This window comes from Nerophis lumbriciformis, linkage group LG12 (genome assembly GCF_033978685.3).
Source record: "Nerophis lumbriciformis linkage group LG12, RoL_Nlum_v2.1, whole genome shotgun sequence".
Classification (NCBI taxonomy): domain Eukaryota; kingdom Metazoa; phylum Chordata; class Actinopteri; order Syngnathiformes; family Syngnathidae; genus Nerophis; species Nerophis lumbriciformis.
Genome location: NC_084559.2, coordinates 18,948,146 through 18,968,914, shown reverse-complemented (window position 1 = coordinate 18,968,914; position 20,769 = coordinate 18,948,146). Strand labels below are relative to the sequence as shown.

Sequence of the window (20,769 nt, the reverse complement as noted above, 5' to 3'; positions counted from 1 at the left end):
CCCAGAGGCGAGGTGTGCAGGCCCACCGGTGTGTGGACACGCCCTGGCATCCGCCAACCACTGCCCCATCTATGGGTCAAATAGTCGTCATTCCCCCTGCCCCCCCCACCCGCTGCCTTGTGGTACCTTTGGGAGAAGGAAAGGCTATGGGAGTAAACCCAGACAGAAATTCAGGAGTGGAGCCCCTGAGGCGGCTGGGTGTCATTGCTGACCCCCTGCCGGCAGCTCCTGCAGTCAAGCCGATGCCAGATGTATTGCCTTGCTTTCCTCTGGGCCACATCGTCACGGCCGAGAGGGGGATCTTGATGTCTGGGCAACCCAAGATCTCCATACTTTCTGCCCAGGCTTGCGCCACGGAGAGGTCACTCCAGCCTCCCCCCTAAAGGGAGGAAACAACACGGAAGCTGGCAGTCTTAAGTTCCACCCGATTGGCGCCAGCTTCGACGGTGGGAGGAATCATTGAGAATGAACTCCCCCAGGCGCAACCCATCGTCACTACTGACGGACGGATGCCTATGATGATATATATATATATATATTTTTTTTAAGACTTTAGTTTAGGCGGTGGCTCTTTGTTGTTAAGGCGGCCGCCTTAACAACAAAGCGCTGCGGGAAACCTGGCTTTTATTAGTGGCGGCCCATCACAAACACATTCAGCAACACCTGTTGGCCCTTGCTATTAAACACGTTATAATAGGACTCTCTGTGGATGTAGCTTGACCTTAAAACTCCATTTAGATGGCAATGTAGTTCCGTGTCGTACCACACATCATATGCACCTGCTGCTAGAAAATAGGAAGATGCAGCAGGAGCGATCAGTGTTGCTAACTTAGCAACTGTTTCGCAATATTTACAAGTGTTAAGGCCCCTTTGGATTTTTTTTTTTTAAAGCAGCAACAAAGTACATTTGTATTTACAGCGGTATCTCGGCTTACAACTGCACCATCTTAGGCATTTTATGAGATAGAGCCATCTATGGGCTATTTTTTTGTTTTAATTAAGAGTAATGTAGGTCTGTTCCTATCAGGGTTACGTGCAATGGCGATCATGTACTTTTTTCACAATATCCGCCGACACTGATTGGTGGCCGATCAATCGGCACATGCCAACTGATTATCGATGAGTGAGGTCGTCCGCTACCAAAAAATACCTGTAAATATTTTATATATATTTATGGTGACTGCTATTGACTGTGTAGCATCAACACAACATTTAAACGAGTTCCTTATTCTCTTTTATTACATGTATTTATTTCAGCAAAATAAAGTCAATAGTCCACCATAACTAAACTAAAGCAAAAACGTATTTCTACTACTCTTTTAAATCATTTGATTTTTGTCCTGAAAGTCAAGATAATTATTCTGAGTTAGTAAACATTATCAAAAATGACAAAAACTCGATCTTATACTGTGGTCGCTATACAGCAACAGAGCACAGTTGTATTATCCTCTCTTTAGACTTGTAGTAATCTACTTGTTGATAGCTGCTTACTTTCTGCTGTAACGTGTTTCTAACTAGATTCCTTAATGTTTACAAGCCACTTATTTATTGGTGTTGTTTCAGGGTAGTTTAGCAATAAGTATACTTTCTTGTCTGCTCCTGCTTGCTCTAACTCGTTGTGTAACATGTTTGGCCCGGTCCTCCAGTGATAATGCTACGTCTAAGAAATGAAGAAGCAGTGATCATTATTAACTTATGTACAGTTAGTTGCTATAGCCGCCAGTCACCCGGGGAAACAAAATAAATAAAGTATCAGCCAAAGGGGATCGTCTTTTGTGATCGGCATTGGAAGGCCTTAATCAACATTGCTCGATCACGTACGTTTTCACGACACTGATTGGTGGCCGATCGATAGCAGCATCTCTATTTACGAGGTCTAATTTAATTTTAATTCTGTAATTTTAATAGTTAGGAGAGACAAAAAGTTAGCAAAATGCAGGAAAAGCTTAATATGTTTGTACAGTGGTGTCTTGAGATAGGAGTTTCATTGGTTTGTGACATATCTCCTAACTCAAAACACTTGTATCTCAAATCAATGTTTTACATTAAATTTTACTCATTCATCCATCCATTCTCTACCGCTTGTCCCTCTCGAGGTGGCGGGGGAGCTGGAGCCTATCTCAAATAAATTTAATCTTTTCTGGGCCCCCCCAAAAAACATCGCACTTAAAATGTAACATACTTCTTAATAAGAAAGAGATCAATAATATTGTATGAAAAGCAAAATAATACAATGTGCCAGTAGTTTTATGAAGTGATATAATGTTATCTTACCTGTATGGTTCTCATCAAAAAAGGCAAGTTCCTGCCTCATTAACGTTCTAAACAGGTGGTTCCGGAGCCGAAGATTTAATCGTGCAAATGTCAGCGTGAACACTCCTCCACGCACTCCGACTGCAATTGAACTGAATGGAGGGACAGTTGATTAGTCGGGCATTTGATCTGTTGTCAGTTTGTCAGCATTTTGAAGAGGAACACATCGCAAACTTTCATGCAAGCAGCTGAGAGGGTATCTACATACAGTATATTTTCCGGAGACAATCAATTTTTGTCATCGTTGACCTGATTAGCGTTCAATGTTTGTACAAGGCCTTGATCCCACAACTAAAATCTAATTTCTTCTCAGGTTTAAAATGTTTTGCTATTTTTATGCTCTTTACATGATCAAAAAGTTAATCACATAGTCCATCCATGCGTTTTTTTTTTTTTTTTGTCATAAAAGAATACAATCAGATGTGCTTACGGACTGTATCCCTGCAGACTGCATTGATATATATTGATATATAATGTAGGAACCAGAAATATTAATAACAGAAAGAAACAACCCTTTTGTGTGAATGAGTGTAAATGCGGGAGGGAGGTTTTTTGGGTTGGTGCACTAATTGTAAGTGTATCTTGTGTTTTTTATGTTGATTTAATAAAAAAAACAAAAAAAAAACATTTTTAATTTTTTAATTTTTTTTATTTTATTTCTTGTGCGGCCTGGTACCAATCGATCCACGGACCGGTACCGGGCCATGGCCCGGTGGTTGGAGACCACTGTCTTACGTGAATGAAATAAATAATATTATTTGATATTTTACGGTAATGTGTTCATAATTTCACACATAAGTCGCTCCAGAGTATAAATCGCAACCCCGGCCAAACTATGAAATTTTATAATCCGAAAAATACGGTATGTTACTATTAATGGTTTAACAGAACACATTTGAGTGACAAATGTCCATTTTTTCCACAATTACAAAGTTTATGTAATACATTTTTTTTACCCGCCCAAATAAAATGATTGATGTTTACCGCGGTCACTTACCCGGTCTCGTCAACACGTACGCGCAGGGAGCATACAAAAGCAGTCAAAGAGGAGCAAAGGATAATTTACAGTCATGTTGTGGTTTGGATAGAATGTACATTCAATTACAGCACAAGCTAGCTATCTGAATTGCTATTAAAAGTGTGGAGAATGCATATACAGGTAAAAGCCAGTAAATTAGAATATTTTGAAAAACTTGATTTATTTCAGTAATTGCATTCAAAAGGTGTAACTTGTACATTATATTTATTCATTGCACACAGACTGATGCATGCAAATGTTTATTTCATTTAATTTTGATGATTTGAAGTGGCAACAAATGAAAATCCAAAATTCCGTGTGTCACAAAATTAGAATATTACTTAAGGCTAATACAAAAAAGGGATTTTTAGAAATGTTGGCCAACTGAAAAGTATGAAAATGAAAAATATGAGCATGTACAATACTCAATACTTGGTTGGAGCTCCTTTTGCCTCAATTACTGCGTTAATGCGGCGTGGCATGGAGTCGATGAGTTTCTGGCACTGCTCAGGTGTTATGAGAGCCCAGGTTGCTCTGATAGTGGCCTTCAACTCTTCTGCGTTTTTGGGTCTGGCATTCTGCATCTTCCTTTTCACAATACCCCACAGATTTTCTATGGGGCTAAGGTCAGGGGAGTTGGCGGGCCAATTTAGAACAGAAATACCATGGTCCGTAAACCAGGCACGGGTAGATTTTGCGCTGTGTGCAGGCGCCAAGTCCTGTTGGAACTTGAAATCTCCATCTCCATAGAGCAGGTCAGCAGCAGGAAGCATGAAGTGCTCTAAAACTTGCTGGTAGACGGCTGCGTTGACCCTGGATCTCAGGAAACAGAGTGGACCGACACCAGCTGGACTGCTGCTGAGTGGTCCAAAGTCATGTTTTCTGACGAAAGCAAATTTTGCATTTCCTTTGGAAATCGAGGTCCCAGAGTCTGGAGGAAGACAGGAGAGGCACAGGATCCACGTTGCCTGAAGTCTAGTGTAAAGTTTCCACCATCAGTGATGGTTTGGGGTGCCATGTCATCTGCTGGTGTCGGTCCACTCTGTTTCCTGAGATCCAGGGTCAACGCAGCCATCTACCAGCAAGTTTTAGAGCACTTCATGCTTCCTGCTGCTGACCTGCTCTATGGAGATGGAGATTTCAAGTTCCAACAGGACTTGGCGCCTGCACACAGCGCAAAATCTACCCGTGCCTGGTTTACGGACCATGGTATTTCTGTTCTAAATTGGCCCGCCAACTCCCCTGACCTTAGCCCCATAGAAAATCTGTGGGGTATTGTGAAAAGGAAGATGCAGAATGCCAGACCCAAAAACGCAGAAGAGTTGAAGGCCACTATCAGAGCAACCTGGGCTCTCATAACACCTGAGCAGTGCCAGAAACTCATCGACTCCATGCCACGCCGCATTAACGCAGTAATTGAGGCAAAAGGAGCTCCAACCAAGTATTGAGTATTGTACATGCTCATATTTTTCATTTTCATACTTTTCAGTTGGCCAACATTTCTAAAAATCCCTTTTTTGTATTAGCCTTAAGTAATATTCTAATTTTGTGACACACGGAATTTTGGATTTTCATTTGTTGCCACTTCAAATCATCAAAATTAAATGAAATAAACATTTGAATGCATCAGTCTGTGTGCAATGAATAAATATAATGTACCAGTTACACCTTTTGAATGCAATTACTGAAATAAATCAAGTTTTTCAAAATATTCTAATTTACTGGCTTTTACCTGTATGTTTAAGAGTTCTGTCTTTATTCATAGTCATATTTAAATCAGCTAGTGTTTTTCCATTTGTACTCTTTCTATTTTTTATCTTATGTCCGCAAGTAAACTATGTGTGTTACCTTGAAGGCCTGCACTGTAGGAGTTGGAGTACTCTCTTTTGTCTTATCTGTAGTAGAACAATGAGGCTGTGTTCCTTTCTGGACAGGTGGGGGCTTTCTTTGTGTGCAAGAAGTTGGCTCTTCCGTTTTGAATGTTAGACCAATTCGAGAAGCCGGTATGAATGTATTGATCTGGGCTGGTCTAATGAAGCTTCAGTCAAACATGATAATACTCCTATTCTGTCCTGATGGTCCTTCTTACTCTGCATATATGTCATCTGAAAGAACTTGGGATTGACCAGTAACATTAATTCCCTGGGAGGGAAGACTGGTCAGACGCAACAATTGCTAACACTTAAAGTTAATGTGCGTCCATGTGTTACGTAGATACATAAGTACGTCACTACGCACAGGAAGCCGTCATAGGGCGGGATATAATAAGTAAAATACATTGGAAAGTTGGCACCCATCTGTGTAAATCTTGCAAACAGCCCCTTTAAAACGCACATTTTTATTCAACATATATTTAATAATAATTTAAATATAAAGTATGGGAGAGATGTTGAAGTAACAGGGCTTGCAAAGTCCTTTTTTTTTTAAGTGTACAGGCTTATATAATAATTAAATGCACCTCTCTGACCATTGGTTGCGGCTTTGGAAGGAGCACCTGATACTTACCTGGCAAAGGCCAGGACTGTCAGTGTGATGGCAGGTCGAGCAAAGTATTCCATGCTGTGGTGAACCACGATACTATCAATGGCCTTCCCATAGTAGTAAGGTATGAAGGCTTCACCTGCAGGCGGAAATAGAAACAGTGGGATAGTACAATACAGTTGGGAAAATGCATACTTGATCCCTGGAAGCAAGTTTATTCCCTTGCAAATATATTCCATATTTTTTATGGTCGGTTTATTGTAGCTGAGAGAAAGAATGTGAAAAATCTAATTAGATGTACAGTACAGGCCAAAAGTTTGGACACACCTTCTTCTCATTCAATGCGTTTTCTTTATTTTCACGACTATTTACATTGTAGATTGTCACATCAAAACTATGAATGAACACAAGACTTCAATAATAAATATGGCAGTGCCATGTTGGCATTTTTTTCCATAACTTGAGTTGATTTATTTTGGAAAACCTTGTTACATTGTTTAATGCATCCAGCGGGGCATCACAACAAAATTAGGCATAATAATGTGTTAATTCCACGACTGTATATATCGGTATCGGTTGATATCGGTATCGGTAATTATGAGTTGGACAATATCGGATATCGGCAAAAAAGCCATTATCGGACATCTCTATTAAATGCCCATCCACTAGATGGCAAAAGGTAGATTATTAACCTGTGTACATACTTGTTGTGGCACTTTTGGTTGTCCCTTAGATTGCCATGACATTTAGTCCAATAATGTGCCTAGGTTGATCTACAGAACACCTTTATGTCAACTATGGTAGATTTGACCCCGATCAATTAGAGGAATGTACTTACATGCACATCTCTAAATTAGAAAACAGTTTTCTTTCATCTTGGAAAGCAGTTAAGGATACTCACATACAGCAGAGATGACAAGGAAGAAGCTGGCTACAGTTAACAATGCACCATCTTGTTTCGTGTAGCTGAGCAGACGTCCCAGCGTAGCTCCTGTGCTCCTCTTCTCTGTATATGTCTTCACTGCACAACTCTCCTTCCTCTCATGCTTCTCTTCCTCCTCACCAGCTGCCTGAAGTAGCTCCTCGGTGTCCTCACAACGTTCAGATTTGTTGATACGGCTACTTTTCTCCGAGTTCGATTCCATTCCGAGGAACCACCACAGAGTCAAAAGTCCCAGTGAGGAGACACAAGTCCAGGACATCAGACCCAAAGACCAGGGTTGATGAGAAAGAGGCTCAAGTTCGCTCAGCATCAGCAGCTTGGCCACAGTGTACGTTATAATGGTCTGGCAGACTAAGAGAATGAGAGTGGTGAGTCTGGACACCCTGTGTGGGCCGTCCTCTTTGTTCCATAACAGTCCAATGGAGGCGCCCAGAAGAAGAGAAGCTCGAAGCAGCACAGTCCCCCAAATGTCTATCGCAGACTTCAGAATTCTAAAGTTCTGGGCCTCCTTCCAAAATATGCTCAACTGTGATCCATGTGCATACAGGACTGTGGTGATGACAATGTCAAGTAAGACATAGGAAACCGTGCAGCTCACTTTTGTTCTGATACCCATGCTGACCTTCAGGGTGTGAAAAGCAGTGTTCCCCTATCCTGCTGGAATCATAAGAATATAAGAATGTAGATACATATGCAACATAAATGCTTGACTGTAATTAACTTAAGCTTTTATTTGCATACATACATATACTGTATATATATACTGTACATACTGTATATATACATATATACATATACATACATATACATATATATATATATATATATATATATAGCCCTCACGATGAGGTGGCGACTTGTCCAGGGCGTACCCCGCCTACCGCCCAAATGCAGCTGAGAGAGGCTCCAGCATCCCCCGTAACCCTGAACGGGACAAGAAGTAGAAAATGGATGGATGGATATACATACACACAGTACAGGCCAAAAGTTTGGACACACCTTCTCCTCATTCAATGCGTTTTCTTTATTTTCATGACTATTTACATTGTAGATTGTCACATCAAAACTATGAATGAACACATGTGGAGTTATAGGCCTACTGAAACCCACTACTACCGACCACGCAGTCTGATAGTTTATACATCAATGATGAAATCTTAACATTGCAACACATGCAACACATGCCAATACGGCCGGGTTAACTTATAAAGTGCAATTTTAAATTTCCTGCGAAACTTCCGGTTGAAAACGTTTAGGTATGATGACGTATGCGCGTGACGTCGATGGTTGAAACGGAAGTATTGGAACGCCATTGTATCCAATACAAAAAGCTCAGTTTTCATCGCAAAATTCCACAGTATTCTGGACATCTGTGTTGGTGAATCTTTTGCAATTTGTTTAATGAACAATGGAGACTGCAAAGAAGAAAGCTGTAGATGGGATCGGTGTATTAGCGTCTGGCTACAGCAACACAACCAGGAGGACATTGACTTGGATAACAGACACGCTATCTGACGCTAGCCGCCGACCGCATCGATGATCGGGTGAAGTCCTTCGTCGCTCCGTCGATCGCTGGAACGCAGGTGAGCTTCGGTGTTGATGAGCAGATGAGAGTTGGCGTAGGTGGAGAGCTAATGTTTTTATCATAGCTCTATCGAGGTCCGTAGCTAAGTTAGATTCAATGGCGTCGTTAGCAACAGCATTGTTAAGCTTCGCCAGGCTGGAAAGCATTAACCGTGTAGTTACAGGTCCATGGTTTAATAGTATTGTTGATTTTCTGTCTATCCTTCCAGTCAGGGGTTTATTTCTTTTGTTTCTATCTGCAGTTAAGCCCGGGGCAACACTTCTTCTTGAATACAATACTTCTGTAAACAAAAATGTAGCGTTGTACACTGCATGCAAATAAATAATAATCTCCAACATTGAGCTTAATCAAGCGCACACTTAAAACTTCTGTCTTGAATAAAATACTTGTGTAAATAAAAACTGTAGCTTTGCACACTGCATACAAATACATACACTCCAATAAATCAATAAAGATACCATCCATCCATCCATTTTCTACCACTTGTCCCTTTCCGGGTCGCGGGGGGTGCTGGAGCCTATCTCAGCTGCATTCGGGAGGTAGGCAGGGTACATCCTGGACAAGTCACCATCTCATCACAAGGCCAACACAGATAGACAGACAACATTCACACACATTCACACACTAGGGACCACTAAGTGTTGCCAATAATCATTAAATATCTCCAGGTGCATGTCTTTGGAGATGGGAGGAAGTATAATGATAATAATATCTAACCTACTTACAGTTTACAACTAGAAATTATCGGTATCGTTTTTTTTGTTTTTTTATTAAATCAACATAAAAAACACAAGATACACTTACAATTAGTGCACCAACCCAAAAAAACCTCCCTCCCCCATTTACACTCATTCACACAAAAGGGTTGTTTCTTTCTGTTATTAATATTCTGGTTCCTACATTATATATCAATATATATCAATACAGTCTGCAAGGGATACAGTCCGTAAGCACACATGATTGTGCGTGCTGCTGGTTCACTAATAGTGCTTACCTTTAACTGTTAATTTTACTAATTTTCATTAATTACTAGTTTCTATGTAACTGTTATTATATTGTTTTACTTTCTTTTTTATTCATGAAAATGTTTTTAATTTATTTATCTTATTTTATTAATTTTTTTAAAAAGTACCTTATCTTCACCATACCTGGTTGTCCAAATTAGGCATAATAATGTGTTAATTCCACGACTGCATATATCGGTTGATATCGGTATCGGTTGATATCGGTATCAGTATCGGTAATTAAAGAGTTGGACTTATTTACAACTTTGTCAAATTATATAAAATGATTATACTTACCAAATATACTGCATGAGAAGGGACTCATAACTGAGAGGGAAAAAAAGAATACATACAATTATGTTATGAAATAAATAAACTAAATACTAAATATGCTTCATTACTGATCTGTCAATAAAATTGAAGTGCAAATGAAAATACAGCTTCACCATTTTTGCATTTAAGTGACTTCATACTTTCCTTTTTGGAGGCATTGGCATAACGGGCCAGACGTACAACAATTGTATTTAAAGATGATGTCACCCTCTGTACAATATATAATTCCAAGCATTCCATTGTGAACAATAAACGGAGTCCTATTACTAGCAAACACAAACATGATGTGTCCTAATGTTGTGAATCGTCTCAAGTGGCCTTTACAGCCAGGTGGGGGCATTGTTGCCAACAGTGTTAATTTATTAGTCTGTGCTAGTGTTGTAACCATACCAATATGTTGGTACCGCTACTAAAATTGTTTCGATACTTTTCTAAATAAAGGGCACCACAAACGTTTCAGAGGCGATATAGTACCGAAAATGGTTAATTAGTATCGCGGTACTATACTAATATCGGTATACCGTACAACCCTAGTGTGTGCAAATGTTACGGTAATAGGTGACACTGGGCAAGGTCAAACCAGGTGCGTATAATATTTGACCTCAAGAAACGACCATTGTAAGCTTTTATTGTGATATGTCATTTTACCTTCTAACGAGCAAGTTAGCTAACAGCAGGCAGGCAACAAGTTTTATTGTGATATGTCATTTCCCTTCTAACAAGCACGTTAGTTAACAGCTGGCAGGCAGAAAGTTTTATTATGATATAGGAGTGTAACGGTACGTGTATTTGTATTGAACCGTTTCGGTACGGGGGTTTCGGTTCGGTTCGGAGGTGTACCGAATGAGTTTCCACACGAACATATTAAGTAGCCGCCTCCGCTTCCTTCTGCCTCTGTCTCTGTCAGTCCTCTACACAGCACCCAGCATTGTCCCACCCACACAACCATCTGATTGGTTACAAACAGAACGGTAACAGCCAATCAGCAGTGCGTATTCAGAGCGGTATCAGCCAATCAGCAGTGCGTATTCAGAGTGCTTAGCGTTTAGCAGGTAATCATCAGGCTGCGAACTCTCATCAAATTATAATAAACACCTCCCAGTCAACTACTAGTAACATCACTATGAGCCCGTTGACCTTCTAGAAATATAAAAGGCAGTTCAGCTCGCTGGCAGTCCTGGCTTGAGGTGAAGGCTAATTCGCTTTTAGCGTAACGTTAGCTCATTTTGCGGTGTGAGAGTGTGTGTGTTACGGACAGCAAAGCCCTGACTGTCTGTTATTTCACTTTACCTTTTTCTGTGTTGAAGCAGCAAAAAAGGACATTATGTTAAATGAAAAGTTTCTGTCTCTGATAGTTGATATAATAATGTAACTGCATCATTAAGCCTACATGAACTCCATGGTGTTCAGGGATGAATAGTCTCTCCTATTGCTATTGTACCATTTTTTCAGCTATAGTTACATTAATCATTAGTAATGCAGCAGCCTAGTTTTGAATGGCAGGGTCCCTGCTATCACATGTACCGGTAGATACAAATATAACATGTACATAATAAAAATCCACTACAGGCTTCCCAAATGCTGTAATAAATTAAGCATGATGAGTTGACTTGAAACTGTTTAATGTTGCACTTTTTATATGTAGAAGAAAAGTTTTGTCATTGTATTTAATCTGAGCAACAAATTGAGGCAGTTTAATGTTGATTAACGTGGGCAGAATTATTGTAGTGTTCCCAATGTTAAAAGGATAAAGCCATTGTTTACAAATTTGGTAAATAAATAACCAAAAAATTTATATTTTGTTGTTTTCTTACTGTACAGAAAATGAACCGAACCGTGACCTCTAAACCGAGGTACGTACCGAACCGACATTTTTGTGTACCGTTACACCCCTATTATGATATGCCAAAAGGGACAAGCGGTAGAAAATGGATGGATGTCATTTCCCTTCTAACAAGCAAGTTAGCTAACAGCAAGTTTTATTTTGATATGTCATTCCCCTTCTAACAAGCAAGTTTTATTGTGATATGTCATTTCCCTTCTAACAAGGAAGTTAGCTAACAGCAGGCAGCAAGTTTTATTGTGGTATGTCATTTCCCTTCTAACAAGCCAGTTAGCTAACGGCAAGTTTTATTGTGATATGTCATTTCCCTTCTAACAAGCAAGTTAGTTAACAGCTGGCAGGCAGCAAGTTTTATTGTGAAATGTCATTTCCCTTCTAACAAGCAAGTTAGCTAACGGCAAGTTTTATTGTGATATGTCATTTCTCTCCTAACAAGCAAGTTAGTTAACAGCTGGCAGGCAGCAAGTTTTATTGTGAAATGTCATTTCCCTTCTAACAAGCAAGTTAGCTAACGGCAAGTTTTATTGTGATATATCCTTTCCCTTCTAACAAGCAAGTTTTATTGTGATATGTCCTTTCCCTTCTAACAAGCAAGTTAGCTAACAGCAGGCAGCAAGTTTTATTGTGATAAAAGCTTAGCGCTGCTTTCGATACCGTCGATCATAATATTTTATTAGAGCGTATCAAAACACGTATTGGTATGTCAGACTTAGCTTTGTCGTGGTTTAACTCTTATCTTACTGACAGGATGCAATGCGTCTCCCATAATAATGTGACCTCGGACTATGTTAAGGTAACGTGCGGAGTTCCTCAGGGTTCGGTTCTTGGCCCTGCACTCTTTAGTATTTACATGCTGCCGCTAGGCGACATCATATGCAAATACGGTGTTAGCTTTCATTGTTATGCTGATGACACCCAACTCTACATGCCCCTAAAGCTGACCAACACGCCGGATTGTAGTCAGCTGGAGGCGTGTCTTAATGAAATTAAACAATGGATGTCCGCTAACTTCTTGCAACTCAACGCCAAGAAAACGGAAATGCTGATTATCGGTCCTGCTAAACACCGACATTTATTTAATAATACCACCTTAACATTTGACAACCAAACAATTACACAAGGCGAATCAGTAAAGAATCTGGGTATTATCTTCGACCCAACTCTCTCGTTTGAATCACACATTAAGAGTGTTACTAAAACGGCCTTCTTTCATCTCCGTAATATCGCTAAAATTCGTTCTATTTTATCCACTAGCGACGCTGAGATCATTATTCATGCGTTCGTTACGTCTCGTCTCGACTACTGTAACGTATTATTTTCGGGTCTCCCTATGTCTAGCATTAAAAAATTACAGTTGGTACAAAATGCGGCTGCTAGACTTTTGACAAGAACAAGAAAGTTTGATCATATTACGCCTATACTGGCTCACCTGCACTGGCTTCCTGTGCACTTAAGAAGTGACTTTAAGGTTTTACTACTTACGTATAAAATACTACACGGTCTAGCTCCGTCCTATCTTGTCGATTGCATTGTACCATATGTCCCGGCAAGAAATCTACGTTCAAAGAACTCCGGCTTATTAGTGATTCCCAGAGCCCAAAAAAAGTCTGCGGGCTATAGAGCGTTTTCTATTCGGGCTCCAGTACTATGGAATGCCCTCCCGGTAACAATTAGAGATGCTACCTCAGTAGAAGCATTTAAGTCCCATCTTAAAACTCATTTGTATACTCTAGCCTTTAAATAGCCCCCCTGTTAGACCAGTTGATCTGCCGTTTCTTTTCTTTTCTCCTCTGCTCCCCTTTTCCTTGAGGGGGGGGGGCACAGGTCCGGTGGCCATGGATGAAGTGCTGGCTGTCCAGAGTCGGGACCCGGGGTGGACCGCTCGCCTGTGCATCGGCTGGGAACATCTCTGCGCTGCTGACCCGTCTCCGCTCGGGATGGTGTCCTGCTGGCCCCACTATGGACTGGACTCTTACTACTATTATGTTGGATCCACTATGGACTGGACTCTCACAATATTATGTCAGACCCACTCGACATCCATTGCTTTCGGTCTCCCCTAGAGGGGGGGGGTTACCCACATATGCGGTCCTCTCCAAGGTTTCTCATAGTCATTCACATCGACGTCCCACTGGGGTGAGTTTTTCCTTGCCCGTATGTGGGCTTTGTACCGAGGATGTCGTTGTGGCTTGTGCAGCCCTTTGAGACACTTGTGATTTAGGGCTATATAAATAAAGATTGATTGATTGATTGATTGATTGATATGTCATTTACCTTCTAACTAGCAAGTTAGCTAACAGCAAGTTTTATTGTGATATGTCATTTCTCTCCAAACAAGCAAGTTAGTTAACAGCTGGCAGGCAGCAAGTTTTATTGTGAAATGTTATTTCCCTTCTAACAAGCAAGTTAGCTAACGGCAAGTTTTATTGTGATATATCCTTTTCCTTCTAACAAGCAAGTTTTATTGTGATATGTCCTTTCCCTTCTAACAAGCAAGTTAGCTAACAGCAAGTTTTAATGTGATATGTCATTTCCCTTTTAACTAGCACGTTAGCTAACAGCAGGCAGCACGTTTTATTTTGATATTTCATTTCCCTTCTAACAAGCAAGTTTTATTGTGATATGTAGTTTCCCATCTAACAAGCAAGTTAGCTAACAGCAGGCAGGCAGCAAGTTTTATTTTGATATGTCATTTCCCTTCTAAAAAGCAAGTTAGCTCAGCAGGCAGCCAGTTTTATTGTGGTATGTCATTTCCCTTCTAACAAGCCAGTTAGCTAACGGCAAGTTTTATTGTGATATATAATTTCCTTTCTAACAAGCTAGTTAGCTAACAGCAGGCAGGCAGCAAGTTTTATTGTGATGTCATTTCCCTTCTAAAATGCAAGTTAGCCAACAGCAGGCAGCAAGTTTTATTGTGATATGTCATTTCCTTTCTAACAAGCAAGTTCGCTAACAGCAAGTTTTATTTTGATATGTCATTTCCCTTCTAACAAGCAAGTTAGCTAACAGCAAGTTTTATTTTGATATGTCATTTCCCTTCTAACAAGCAAGTTTTATTGTGATATGTCATTTCACTTCTAACAAGCAAGTTAGCTAACAGCAAATTTTATTTTGATATGTCATTTCCCTTCTAACTAGCAAGTTAGCTAACAGCAGGCAGCAAGTTTTATTTTGATATGTCATTTCCCTTCTAACAAGCAAGTTTTATTGTGATATGTAGTTTCCCATCTAACAAGCAAGTTAGCTAACAGCAGGCAGGCAGCAAGTTTTATTTTGATATGTCATTTCCCTTCTAAAAAGCAAGTTAGCTCAGCAGGCAGCCAGTTTTATTGTGGTATGTCATTTCCCTTCTAACAAGCCAGTTAGCTAACGGCAAGTTTTATTGTGATATATAATTTCCTTTCTAACAAGCTAGTTAGCTAACAGCAGGCAGGCAGCAAGTTTTATTGTGATGTCATTTCCCTTCTAAAATGCAAGTTAGCCAACAGCAGGCAGCAAGTTTTATTGTGATATGTCATTTCCTTTCTAACAAGCAAGTTCGCTAACAGCAAGTTTTATTTTGATATGTCATTTCCCTTCTAACAAGCAAGTTAGCTAACAGCAAGTTTTATTTTGATATGTCATTTCCCTTCTAACAAGCAAGTTTTATTGTGATATGTCATTTCACTTCTAACAAGCAAGTTAGCTAACAGCAAATTTTATTTTGATATGTCATTTCCCTTCTAACTAGCAAGTTAGCTAACAGCAGGCAGCAAGTTTTATTTTGATATGTCATTTCCCTTCTAACAAGCAAGTTTTATTGTGATATGTAGTTTCCCATCTAACAAGCAAGCTAGCTGACAGCAGGCAGGCAGCAAGTTTTATTTTGATATGTCATTTCCCTTCTAACAAGCAAGTTTTATTTTGTTTTATGTAGTTTCCCATCTAACAAGCAAGTTAGCTGACAGCAGGCAGGCAGCAATTTTTATTTTGATACGTCATTTGCCTTCTAAAAAGCAAGTTAGCTAACAGCAGGCAGCAAGTTTTATTGTGATATGTCATTTACCTTCTAACAAGCAAGTTAGCTACCAGCAAGTTTTTTTGTGATATGTCATTTACCTTCTAACAAGCAAGTTAGCGACCAGCAAGTTTTATTGTGATATGTCATTTCCCTTCTAACAAGCAAGTTAGCTAACAACTGGCAGGCAGCAAGTTTTATTTTGATAGGTTATTTCCTTTCTAACAAGGAAGTTAGTTAACAGCAGGCAGCAAGTTTTATTTTGACAGGTCATTTCCCTTCTAACAAGGAAGTTAGCTATCAGCAGGCAGCAAGTTTTATTGTAATATGTCATTCCCCTTCTAACAAGCAAGTTAGTTAACAGCAAGTTTTATTGTGATATGTAATTTCCCTTCTAACAAGGAAGTTAGCTAACAGCAGGCAGCAAGTTTTATTTTGATAGGTCATTTCCCTTCTAACAAGGAAGTTAGCTAACAGCAGGCAGCAAGTTTTATTGTAATATGTCATTCCCCTTCTAACAAGCAAGTTAGTTAACAGCAAGTTTTATTGTGATATGTCATTCCCCTTCTAACAAGCAAGTTAGTTAACAGCAAGTTTTATTGTAATATGTAATTTCCCTTCTAACAAGGAAGTTAGCTAACAGCAGGCAGCAAGTTTTATTTTGATAGGTCATTTCCCTTCTCACAAGGAAGTTAGCTAACAGCAGGCAGCAAGTTTTATTGTAATATGTAATTCCCCTTCTAACAAGCAAGTTAGTTAACAGCAAGTTTTATTGTGATATGTCATTCCCCTTCTAACAAGCAAGTTAGTTAACAGCAAGTTTTATTGTGATATGTAATTTCCCTTCGAACAAGGAAGTTAGCTAACAGCAGGCAGCAAGTTTTATTTTGATAGGTCATTTCCCTTCTAACAAGGAAGTTAGCTAACAGCAGGCAGCAAGTTTTATTGTGATATGTCATTCCCCTTCTAACAAGCAAGTTAGTTAACAGCAAGTTTTATTTTGATATGTCATTTCCCTTCTAAAAGGCAAGTTAGCTAACAGCAAGTTTTATTGTGATATGTCATTTCCCTTCTCACTAGCAAGTTGGCTAACAACAAGGCGCCATCCGCCAGCTGTGCGAGCGAGAAGTCTGATGGCAGTGAAACATGCTCGCTTTTGTCTCTCTCCTTCGCCATAGAAGATGTATAAGATCATAACAGGTGCAAAAACAAAAAAAAAGCTTACCGGACTCTTTATGTTCATTCAGCCAACTTGTTGGGAGTCAAAGGCAGGTAACGTTTGGACGGCACCGACATCGCGATAACTCACCTTTGTAATCTCGTTAGTAGCTTGGTTGTCTCGGCGATAAAAGTGCTTACATAACACATCAGAGGTGTATTACTTTCCCGTGCCGTGACGTTGACACGGGAATTCGTTCATTGCCTCTTTTTTTTCCCAGTGATATGCTAATAAATAAAGTGTAATACCAATAACTGTATTCTGTAATAACTAATGTAACCTATTTTTTATGGGCTTGCCTCTCTCTTTGTGATGTTAAATTCTTGTTATACAGTATATGCCTTGAGCTCTTATTTTGGAAGGCGCTAGGGCGGAAGTGGTGTCACGTTGTAATGTAACCGAGGGTTTATATATGTCGCCATTACTGTATAAAACTACAAAATAACAAACACGGAGGCTCCACTTTTACACGAGGACCACTTTATTTCATTTCTTCCAAAAACCTCCGCTCCACTACAATGTGTCACCACTTTCGCTCTTAGCGCCTTCAAAATAAGAGCCCAAGGCATATACTGTATAACAGGAACTTAACGTCACAAAGAGGAAAGCCCATAAAAATAGGTTACACTAATATACAGTACAAATGTCGATTTTTAAAGGACAACGATAATAATTGCACTTATTGTAATGGTGGAGGTGGGCGGATCGTTCCCAACATCACAGCATCGCAAAAACAGGAAGTAACTTTTTGTACACGTTATGGTGGTAATGAATAAATAAATGAATAAATCATAAGTTGTTCCACACATGAAGGCTATGGATTTTTTTTATGTTTAAAAAAAAAAAAAAGTACTTAATTATTTTACATTATTGACTTTATTTTGCGCAAAAAATTGTAGATTATAAAAGGGAATAATTGTATTTTGTTGATATTTCAAATAGTAAATGGGTTATACTTGTATAGCGCTTTTCTACCTTCAAGGTACTCAAAGCGCTTTGACACTATTTCCACATTCACCCATTCATGGCAGGAGCTGCCATGCAAGGCCCTAACCACGACCCATCAGGAGCAAGGGTGAAGTGTCTTGCTCAAGGACACAATGGACATGACAAGGTTGGTAGAAGGTGGGAATCGAACCGTGAACCCTCAGGTTGCTGGCACGGCCAATCTCCCAACTGCGCCACGCCGCCCCCAAACATTTCAACATTGTCTTGTATTGTTAAATTGTTCAAAATACGTTTTTTAAACAACATTCTTTATTTTATCATAATGATGGTCCATAAATCATACACAATACCACAAAATTCAATAATTTTGAAATGTTTCAAGTAAAACGTGTCGTTATCGGCAATAGTGGCCCTGTATCTACTTGGTATCAGAGGGATCCCACAATGTGCAGTATCGCCCAAGTCGCATGTTACCCGGGCCATGTCTGTCTGTACCGGAAGTGAGCAGTGTGAAGCTCCGCCCAGTCTTACTTGCTTGTTCTTGTGACGTCACTTCGACTGTGTTGTCACACGAACATTACATCATTGTACGTGTGAAATGTTTAAATTAAACTCAATTGCAATCCTTTTTAGTGATGTAATGACACATTCTTCATAAGCATCATCCTTTGTGTTTGTTGAAGTGGCCTAGTGGCTAGAGTGTCCGTCCTGAGATCGGTAGGTTGGGAGTTCAAATCCCGGCCGAGTCATACCAAAGACTATAAAAATGGGACCCATTACCTCCCTGCTTGGCACTCAGCATCAAGGGTTGGAATTGGGGGTTAAATCACCAAAATGATTCCCGGGCGCAGCCACCGCTGCTGCCCACTGCTCCCCTCACCTCCCAGGGGGTGATCAAGGGTGATGGGTCAAATGCAGAGAATAATTTCGCCACACCTAGTGTGTGTGTGACAATCATTGGTACTTTAACTTTAAGAAATGAATGCATTAGTGATGGGTTGATGAGGCCTCATGAAGCGTTTTGACACATTGCAAAACTGTATTGATACTGTGTCGATACTGTGTCACTAAATACTGACATCTGCTGGACATTAAAAATCCCTACAGGCAACCTATGGACCGACTCAACTGACACTGATTTTATGACCTAGTACAGGGGTCACCAACTTTTTTGAAACCAAAAACTACTTCTTGGGTACTGATTAATGCGAAGGGCTACCAATTTGATACACACTTAAATAAATAAATATATTGTCATTTGTAAGTTACACGTAAGTGTGATTCAAACAAGAATAGCTAAATAAATAAATTTATATATATAAAAAAAAATGGGTATTTCTGTCTGTCATTCCGTCGTACATTTTTTTTTCCTTTTACGGAAGGTTTTTTCTAGAGAATAAATGATGAAAAAAACACTCAATTGAACGGTTTAAAAGAGGAGAAAACACGAAAAAAAAATCAAATCAAATTTTGAAACATAGTTTATCTTTAATTTCGACTCTTTAAAATTCAAAATTCAACCGACAAAAAGAAGAGAAAAACTAGCTAATTTGAATCTTTTTGAAAAAATTAAAAAAATAATTTATGGAACATCATTAGTAATTTTTCCTGATTAAGATAAATTTTAGAATTTTGATGACATGTTTTAAATTGGTTAAAATCCAATCTGCACTTTGTCAGAATATTTAACAAATTGGACCAAGCTATATTTCTAACAAAGACAAATCAGTATTTCTTCTAGATTTTCCAGAACAAAAATTTTAAAAGAAATTCAAAATACTTTGAAATAAGATTTAAATTTGATTCTACAGATTTTCTAGATTTGCCAGAATAATTTTTTTGAATTTTAATCATAGTAAGTTTGAAGAAATATTTCACAAATATTCTTCGTCGAAAAAACAGAAGCTAAAATATTTATTATTCTTTACAATGAAAAAAAAAAAAATTTACTTGAACATTGATTTAAATTGTCAGGAAAGAAGAGGAAGACATTTAAAAGGCAAAAAGGTATATTTGTTTAAAAATCCTAAAATCATTTTTAAGGTTATATTTTTTCTCTAAAATTGTATTTCTAAAAGTAATAAGAAGCAAAGTAAAAAATAAATGAATTTATTTAAACAAGTGAAGACCCATCCATCCATCCATTTTCTACCGCTTATTCCAAGTGAAGACCAAGTCTTTAAAATATTTTCATGGATTTTCAAATTCTATTTGAGTTTTGTCTCTTTTAGAATTAAAAATGTCAAGCAAAGCGAGACCAGCTTGCTAATAAATAAATGACATTTAAAAAATAGAGGCAGCTCACTGGTAAGTGCTGCTCTTTGAGCTATTTTTAGAACAGGCCAGCGGGTGACTGATCTGGTCCTTACGGGCTACCTGGTGACCGCGGGCACCGCGTTGGTGACCCCTGCCCTAGTATATACAATAATATAAACCAAGTCATTGTATTTCATTTAGGATTATTTCATATCTTCATTTAAATAAAAATATATTTGTATCTTTTTTAGATACAGTCAATAAATAATGTGAACATGTATCATAACATGGAAATCTAAGAGAACGTGTTGTGGATGATTGTGGACTGGGAATTTTTTTTATTTTGTTTTTTTACACATTTTTATAAAAAAAAAAAAAAAAAAAGTTTTTCCGACGTATTACATTTTAGACGATTTCTCTTCTTAGTTATTATTTCTCCGGCTGTAGAAAAGAGCCACTCACAGGGCACAGAGGAGGCGTCAGTGCGACACAGTTCGCGTATCGGTCACGTGACCAAAACAGCTCACGATCGGTCACGTGACTTTCTAAAAGCGGTACGCGCACCGACACAGGGTTTTGCTCTATGAGCTCGACGCATGCGCCGATGCATCGGTGTTGCCGGACCCATCACTAGAATGCATTAATAAACCCCTGTCCAATAGTATTTTAGACTGTAAAATACTGCAAATTAATGTACTGTACATGTTTTATTTGTATTTCTGATTAATGTGTGTTATCACTAGAGATATCCGATAATGGCTTTTTTGCCGATATCGGATATTGTCCAACTCTTAATTACCGATTCCGATATCAACCGAAATCGATATAT

General features: G+C 39.0%; 1 protein-coding gene across 5 annotated transcripts in view; it reads right to left on the bottom strand.

Moving 5' to 3' along the window:
• abcb9 (ATP-binding cassette, sub-family B (MDR/TAP), member 9) overlaps window positions 1–16,900 on the bottom strand; it is a 34,683-nt gene extending 17,783 nt beyond the window's left edge. Inside the window, exons 1-6 of one of the 5 annotated variants that reach the window (XM_061986004.1) lie at window positions 16,827–16,900; window positions 9,642–9,671; window positions 7,378–7,412; window positions 6,714–7,304; window positions 5,837–5,951; window positions 2,275–2,405 (exon numbers count right to left, since the gene is read on the bottom strand). In XM_061986004.1, coding sequence (XP_061841988.1) covers window positions 2,275–2,405; window positions 5,837–5,951; window positions 6,714–7,304; window positions 7,378–7,412; window positions 9,642–9,671; window positions 16,827–16,885 — 961 coding nt within the window. In that variant the 5' untranslated portion in view covers window positions 16,886–16,900. Of the gene's footprint in view, window positions 1–2,274; window positions 2,406–5,836; window positions 5,952–6,713; window positions 7,413–9,641; window positions 9,672–16,742 lie in introns of all 5 variants that reach the window. The other 4 variants (XM_061986005.1, XM_061986010.1, XM_061986006.1 and 1 more) reach the window with 4 other exon arrangements.
• Between the last annotated feature and the right edge of the window lie 3,869 nt (window positions 16,901–20,769).